Raw genomic sequence first — 8,431 nt, forward strand, 5'->3', positions numbered from 1 at the left:
GGGGGTGGGCGCCCTTCCTGCCTCCAGCTTGTTAAACAGCCCTGGGTGCCCCCCACCCCCGCCGCTCCGGGGGACGGAGCTGTCACTTTTCGCCTGGGTTTCTTGCTGAGTGCTGTCTGCTGTTCTGTCCCCTGCAGGTCCTCACAATGGCTGAGGATTTGAGAGCACCGGTTGCCAGCCAGACGAAGAGACGGAACGGCAGCAGTGAGGTGGCAGAAAGGCTAGAAGAAAATGGGCATCCAAATAAAAGGCTGAGGAGAGATGCGGATGAGGAAGATGCGGAGGAGCGGAATAAAAAGTCGCCCAAAAGGAAGATTGTGTTGTTGATGGCATATTCGGGGAAAGGCTACCATGGGATGCAAGTATGTCGTTTGGGAAAACAATGTGGCCTGCTTTTTTTTTGAAGTCTATTAGGTTTATAGCTGTAGTCGTAGTGACTGAGTAGGGAAGCAGTTGCAGCTTGAAAAGCAGGGGCAGGAGCAGTGCATGCCTGGATTCACATGGCTTGGTAGTAACTTGAATAAAAAAAGGCAGCGGTACGTCTCTGATATTTGGTGATTCTAGCGAGTCTGCCTTTAGTATAGAGCATCAGCAGAAGATCTTTCAAAAACTGCTGCAGACAAGGCTCTTGAGGAGACTGAAAGCACGGGCACGGCAGTTCTGTCAAAACCTGAAGCGCTGTCTAGTGATCCCCTTCTGACCAGTGCTTCTGGTTGAAGCTTTACATTTCAAAGCCGTTGGGCTAAGTTTCTTTTAGGTTAGACCTCAAGTTGTCTCACTACGGGCAGATTCCGGAGAACTGAGCTGCGCATTTGAATGAAACAAATTGGCATCTCTGTTGCTGTCTCTTGTACTTCTAAAAAGATTATCTGTACTTGAAGACACTTTAAATTCTCCTTTTTCTGATGCACTCTAATGGGGTGGCTCGTAGCAGTTTAGAAACAGGAAAACCCTTGCAAGGCTTCTGTGTTTGCGTGTGGCAGAAAAGGGATGTTGCTTTGTTACAGCGCCAGCATTCGAGCAGTGCCCCAGCACCAGACCTGCCTGTGCAGGGACGCTCTTGAGGCACACAGTATTGGCAGCAAGAGGATGATTTTGCTCCATCTGCTGCTCCTCTCGGCATACTGCAGGCTCCATACACGCTCTTGAGGCGTGCTTTAAAAGCTCCACAGGATAATTGATAAGATTGCACGCAGTCAGGGAAGGGAGTCTTTCATGCTTATGCAACAAAGTAGATTTGTTCAACAGCAGTAAACTTACGCTTGTGGGCACGTCCATGTAAGCGCCTGTCAGCTTTACTGCTCTCGTAACTGAACGGTATGTGCCGAGGGTGTGTGCTTTGAAGCCTTACACACAAGTGGAGTTGTGCATTTCTGTTATAGTTCATCTGTGAGTTGAGTGCAGAAGTCACTGGAGAAAACCATAGTCTGCGTTACACAACAGCTCGGGCGAACTGAGCGAAAGAACCCACTCTCATTTCCAGAAGCAGGATTTGCAGAGGCTAGGTTTGGAGCAGCAGCTGGTGACTTGCAGGCACTGGAACAGTATTTCAGCACATTGGTGCTGTTTCATGTGGTTGAAGGAATCGTCAAAAAACTCCATTGCGGAAGTATTGCACAGTGAAATTAGAAATGATCCTTTACTTGCAGTAACAGTAAAAGGTAAATCAGAATGTAGCTGTTTTATTAACACTCTCTAGTAAAGAGAGGGGTGAAGGGAAGACTTTTAAAGAATTTCACAACAATGTTCGATTAAGAAAATTTTTCAGTTATCATCTTCAGTTACCCAATTATTACTATTTGTTCTATTTCTTATTTTTACTGTATATCCTCTTTTAGAGAAACGTGGGATCCTCACAGTTCAAGACAATTGAAGATGACTTAGTGTCTGCCCTTGTTCAGTCAGGCTGCATCCCAGAAAACCATGGGGAAGATATGAAGAAAATGTCTTTTCAGCGGTGTGCTCGAACGGATAAGGTACGTTGGTTAGGGCCTGTGCTCTCATAAACTCGGGTGTACCCCTGCCAGCGCTACTGGGGTTGGCTGGTAAAGCGTTGTCTAGAGTGAGATCCAACAGCAAATACTATTCACAGTGAATGGTGCTTGAAACGTCTCCTTTCATCCGCTGCTAAACTTACGTACGAGCAAATACTTAGAAAGCGCAGGATACTGATTAGATGGTGTTTGTAAAGCTGGTGCTTCCTACCTAAACTTTGTCTGTGTTTCTGTCACATTCGTCTGCTTCAGCCTCCCAGCCTGCTGCTGCTGCTCCTCATTGTTGCTGCTGCCTGCTTGATGCGGTGCTTGAGACTTTAGCTGCATCTCAGTTGTTTTTAAGCCTGCCGCAGTGCGGTTCTAAGTCTGAACTGGAGTTCGTGGCTGATCTTACATATAAGTCATTTCAGTTGGTGCTTTACTTAATAGCAGTCGAATACAGTGAGATGTCGTGGAAGGGAGTGCAGTGTTCTGCTGTGTAAGATTGCTAAGGTGCTGTATGGCTATACAGCACCAGCGGGTCTTCCAGGAGTACTCGACTTGGATTTCTGCCTGCGGCCTTGCCTTTGCCTCGCTTCAGCCTGGAATGACCAGTGAGAAAAAGGAATAAACTTGTTCTTCGGCTGTTTCAATTCTGCAAGTGCTATCCCAGAGCTTCCAAGGTACATAATTACGTGTTTGTGTGTGTGTTATGTTTTTTATAGGGTGTGTCTGCAGCTGGACAGATTGTGTCGCTAAAGGTCAGGCTAATAGATGACATCTTAGAAAAGATCAATAACCATCTTCCTTCTCACATCAGAATTCTGGGTAAGGATACTGGAATGGGCAGAGAAAATGTTTTCAAAGAGGAGCTTTCTCCTGCAGAAGGTCTCTCCCTTACCATTATAATTTTACTTATAAGTGGTTTAGTTTTAACATGAACCCATATGTTTCTGTTAGTTTGAAATCAGGGTCCTATAAAATAAACCCTTCTATCTTTTGATTGTATTTCATTTAAAAAAATATTCTTGTTGGTAGGAGCAAGATCACAATCAGGTTGTAACCTACTGATTCAAAAACCTAATGTCACTTTTAAAATAAGGTCTGAAGAGAGTCACTGGGGGATTCAACTCCAAGAACAAATGTGATGCCAGAACCTACTCTTACATGCTGCCAACATTTGCCTTTGCCCATAAAGACCACGATGTGCAAGAAGAGGTTTATCGGCTGGACAGAGAGACCCTTGAAAAAGTCAATAAACTGCTTGCGTGCTATAAAGGAACGCACAACTTCCACAACTTCACATCTCAGAAGGGACCCAGGGACCCCAGTGCCAAGCGGTACATAATGGAGATGTACTGTGGAGAGCCATTCGTGAGGGAAGACATAGAATTTGCAGTGATCAAAGTGAAAGGTCAGAGTTTCATGATGCACCAAATAAGGAAGATGATTGGGCTGGTGATAGCTATTGTGAAAGGTTATGCTGCCGAGTCTATCATAGAGCTCAGCTGGGGAGAGGAGAAAGTAGATGTCCCCAAAGCTCCAGGACTTGGGCTGGTCTTGGAAAGAGTACACTTTGAAAAATACAACAGACGTTTTGGAAATGACGGGCTGCATGAGCCACTGGAGTGGACAGAGGAGGAGGAGAAGATTGCTGTTTTCAAAGAGCAGTACATCTATCCTACCATTATCAACACAGAAAGGGAAGAGAAATCCATGGTGAACTGGCTAAACACCCTCTCCATTCATGACTTCAACTCTTCGGTTGTTGGGATGCAAGCTAACAACAAAAATTCAAAGGTAATGATTGAAGCCATGATTTTACCAAATGGAAGCTGTCCAGTTGAAGTAGCTCTTCCCTTAGTAACATTTTTGTTTTCCATGAACGTGCCATGGAAGATGACAGTCATCTGGAGTATGAAATGTTTATTATCTTTTCCGTCTTTGTGCACTTGATGATAGTGGAATGAACTATACCAAGTGTTATTTTTGCAGGGTTTTGCATGGGGGTGTTGAGGGAGGGAGGAAGGAATGCTTTAAAGCACAGGCCAATTTGCAGAATCATAAACCGGCAACAGAAATTGTGGCCACGTTACCAGCCTTTGCTATTGTGAAGCTGTTTGAGAGACTAGTTTTCAGGTTGACAATTTCCCTTTAATTGCCTGCTGGCTCTTTGTATTCGCTGACTTGGGGCTAATTCTCATTTTGTGTAATGCCCTGTTCACTAGATAAGGTTTGGAATCGGGGAAATTTAGGACCAGCTTTTTTTAAGTAAATCTGCCATGAGCTCAAAATGGGTCATCAGAACAACTCCTACTGAGTAAAATGGGATATTGCAAAATCTGATTTCTGACAACAGGAACTGCTGTCAGCTGTGAGTTGCAGTAAAACAAAGGTGTAGAATACATTTTTAACCAAAAGAAAATTTCAGTTTTAAGTTAAAGAATTTTTTTTTCTGGTTGAGATGTAGAATAGCCTCAAAAGAAAAGAGTGGAAAGATGTTTGGGACATGCTAGAAGTAGGTTGGAAACCACATGAGGAATCTTGAGTCAAACTCGCAAAGTATTTCTTTAAATTGACAACCACTGGAGTGACTTAAAATACAACAGTGCTTGATTGGACCAGTCCCTGATCAAGCCAATCTAACTTCGAAGCAAGCCTTGCTTGAGTGGGGGGCTGGACTCGATGGCCTAAAGATACCTTGTACTTCTGTATGTAATTCAGATTTTCTTGGTCAGAGGGCTGGCAAATCCTTGAAGGACAAATGATGGGCAGGGCTAAAACTTCTGAGTAGTGCAACTCAGAAGAAAATAATGACATTTTTTCACTCAATGGAGTCTTTAAAATTAGCTTTATTTTGTGTAGATAATGATCCTGCTCTGAAAAATGTTAGGTTTAATCCTGTCTTTGCCATTTTTTGTTTGAGTACGAGAAAGAGTTTCAACATATAAAATAAAATTTACAGCCTCGTTGAACAGTACAAGCAAGATACCAGAAATTTCTCAGGGTTATTTTTGTACTTGTGGTGATTGTTTTTCTGAAGTGTAGTGCTGTATGAGGACATCTGTGACAGGAGGTTATGACAAATGCCACATTAGTTTGGTTAAATGGCACCCAAAGAGACCGCGTGGTGCAGAGTCTCCTTACCTGGCTCAGGGGTCTTGATGATAATGTTGGCAGGACTTACTGCTGACAGGTTCAAAAATCACTGATGTATTGCTAGCGGGAGGCAGGTCTGCTTGCTTTAGATAAACTCGACCAAACACAGTTTTGGCATCATAGTTAGCACAAGTTGTCTGGAGAAGGATAAATAAGGGATGATATGACAGACTCCTTTGAGATTTTGCAGGCTGTTTGCACTTCAGCGAGCTGTGCTTGCTGTTACGAAGGCAACTGTCCAAGTCTCTCAGAATTTGTTTTGCAGTAGAATATTAAATTGTCAATGTTAAATTCATGGGATTTGGAGGTTTATATGTTTTCAGCAAGTGGTGGTGAGGAAAAAAAGGAGTAACTACAGGCATATTGTCATGTTAGCCTGCCTTTCTTTCTAAAATCCTTTGATGCCAATCATATCAGTCAAAATACTTGCTTCAAAAAATTACGTAAACCCCCCAAATTTATCGCACCGTGTTGACTTACTCCTGAAGGAGTGTCTCCCAGTTAAGAACTCAGACTTCAGTTTCCTTGTAAGTTGCTAATGTTTGTAGTATTTCCCTAATACTAGTTTGTACGACTGACTTCATTTTTAAACAAGTATTAGCCCTTGCATTATGAGCCCTTGCATCTCTCTCATACAGTTTGGACGCAAGTTCTCTGCAGCAGACAAACAAAATTCTCAAATCTGGCTTTAGACAATGTAACAAACAGCTTTTGAGGGACTTGCATGAAAAAAGCACTTGTTAACTTGCCTCACCTGCATTTATTTTAAACATCAGCATTTCATGCTATTATCCCACTTTTAAGTTTCCCACATACTGCAGGTTGTAATCATGCCGTTGTAAATATAAATGAGAAGGAATGTCTTCTGCTGGTGAGTGTAATCCAATGTACCATTTTTTTGCTACAAGAAGTGTCATTTACCATCACAGAATTTTGTTACAATAGATGGGTCTAAGACACGATGTTGGGATCTAGCCCCATTTCCTTACGCTTTTGGAGTAGTTTACAGTCAAAGATGTCTTTGATTTAGGTCAGTCTCTAGATGTAAACGAAATACTGACAAACCATTTTCCATTTTACTTTACAGAACAGCAGCGATCTCGAAGGCAGTGATGGTTGTGCTGATGATTCCGACTGAGCCAGGAAGTGGCTGGACGTGGGACCCTTACTGCTTGCAGTTCCCGTTCTCTGCAAAAAGGTGGCCTTTCTAAATCCAAGGATCCAGTAAAGCAGGGGTTTGTGTGCTTGCAGAACAAGAACCAGTTGCCCAGGAGAAACCGGGTGGGGAAGACAGTGCAGTAGAAAAAGTAGAAGCAGCTTTTTATACCACTGACTGATTCACCTGACTGATATACTTGAAAATAGTGTAACGAGAACGAAGCTTTCTAAAAGAATCTTGTAATGCGGGATATCTTAATTGCTATTTGAATAATGTTTTTATTGTATGTTTACCTGGAAAATAGTATTTTAAATATGTATAATCTCTACATAAAGATGGGGCAAGTCATTTTAATATACTCTTTTTTTTATTATTATTATTATTATGAAGTTATGACTCCATGAACTTTTGATTTTTTTTTAATTTTTTTTTTTCCACCTTTACTTAAACTGATCTCTAAACACCATTAAGCTTTTACTTTCCATGTCATCTGTGACTTTCCTGTGGAGTAACATATATGGGTTAGGAACTCATTATCATGCTGACTGCTGTGAATTCTTTTGGTATTGAAACAAATTTTCTGTGTTTTCTGAAGCTTTGCAAGTCTAAAAGAAATGATTCCTTACTCAGTGAGAGGTCTTAAATTTTAGAACGTGGACTGAACCATGTAGTTCAAGATGAGACCTCTTCTTTGGGAGATGTCATCCTCCCAGTATTGCCCACGTGCTTGGGCAGACTCAAGAATATAGATCTGCAGCTACGTGTGTAATTGGGCCTCTGCTGCCTGAGGTGTCCTTTCACAGACCTGCAGCTGAGACGTGAGGAGAAGATGTAAATTAATTGTTAGGACTGCAGTTCAAAGCGTGCAGCCATGAACGTTCTTGCGTTGCCTGTGGTGGATCACTAAACGTGTTGCTGCTGGTTTAGCATTTCTGGTTTTAGTGGAAGCCGTCTAACCATCTGCTAGATTCGGGGTTGAATCAATTTAGCATGCGCAAAAGGAATGGTGCTGACTTCCTCTGGGCTTTGATCAAGTCTGCCTTCACTTTGTGTGTGTGAACTCCTAATTCCCATCGAGCTGCTCGGAGCAGAGGAATGTGTGCAATGATACAGAAAGCACATGTTTGAGGACTGTCTTCCTTTGGGAATCGATTTTAATTTTCTGTGTTTTGGGGCTCTGCAGAACTCCAGAACTCTGGAGTTCTTGCTCTCCTTTCCCCAACTGTGGTTTGACTTCTGGTTCTTGCTTCCAGCTCTCTGTGGAGGTGGTGAAAGAAAAAACAAGGCAAGGCAGCAGCCTTCCTGCCCTCCCTGCCTGTGGAACACTTTTGGAAGGGGTGGAACGAGACTCCCCACGCATTCGGGTATTAGTACGAGTGCTTGATACGCTTCCCTAGCTGGGTCTGTACGGAGACTTGCTTTGTAATACGGTAGTTACTGAATATGAGGAGTCAACTCTTTGCTCCTCCATTCAGTGGCTTCTGGCCAAAGTCCCTAATTTTATGGCTCCCTCTGGAATTAGGGGTTTTTTTGCCAGAGCGCAGCTGTCCCTTAAAAAGGGATTTGCTTGTTTATTTTATCTGGGTTTTAATTAGTGCTTTTTATTTTACCGTGAAGGAAGGCCTTGCTCTATTTTATCAGAGCGAGTGTGTGAAAGTGTTCTGGAGAGGGACTCTGCCTAGATTTTCCTTTATATCCCTTGCCGGTTCATGCTATTGACCTAATCTGCATTAGTCTTCTATCCAAAGCTCTATCTTTCTATCCCTTTCAATCTGAATAAAAAATACCTTTATTTGCTTATAATAAAGGCCCCCAAACTGACATGTATCTCAGTTGAAATCAACGAGAATTCCTATTTATAGCCTTTGGAGGAAACAAAACAATAATAAAAGAAAGGATATTTCTTACCTCTCGGTACGCGTGCTGTTTTATTTCACGGGGATTACTGACTTGGTACTTCAGCTCCCGTTTCAGTGCACGGGCCGAATAAATAAAAGATACGGGAGTGGTTTAAATTCTAGAAGGGACTCTGAAAGGGCGCAACACTCGGCTGCCTCAGGGGGCAGAAAACACAGACCGCGCCCCGCGCTCGACGGGAAGGCCGCTGCCCTGGCCAGGGGCCCGCTGGGCGCCTGGGCCC

At 43.0% G+C, this 8,431-nt stretch overlaps 1 protein-coding gene across 1 annotated transcript; it reads left to right on the forward strand.

The window, feature by feature from the left end:
• The first annotated feature begins 141 nt into the window (after nt 1-141).
• On the forward strand, nt 142-8,196 carry PUS1 (pseudouridylate synthase 1). The gene is made up of 5 exons (XM_019470784.1): nt 142-362; nt 1,839-1,976; nt 2,699-2,801; nt 3,076-3,773; nt 6,220-8,196. Exons 1-5 carry the CDS (start codon nt 147-149, stop codon nt 6,268-6,270), a joined length of 1,206 nt encoding a protein of 401 aa, XP_019326329.1. The 5' UTR covers nt 142-146; the 3' UTR covers nt 6,271-8,196.
• Nucleotides 8,197-8,431: the final 235 nt, after the last annotated feature.

Source organism: Aptenodytes forsteri, unplaced genomic scaffold (assembly GCF_000699145.1).
Source record: "Aptenodytes forsteri isolate BGI_AS27 unplaced genomic scaffold, ASM69914v1 Scaffold79, whole genome shotgun sequence".
In the NCBI taxonomy this organism is placed as follows: domain Eukaryota; kingdom Metazoa; phylum Chordata; class Aves; order Sphenisciformes; family Spheniscidae; genus Aptenodytes; species Aptenodytes forsteri.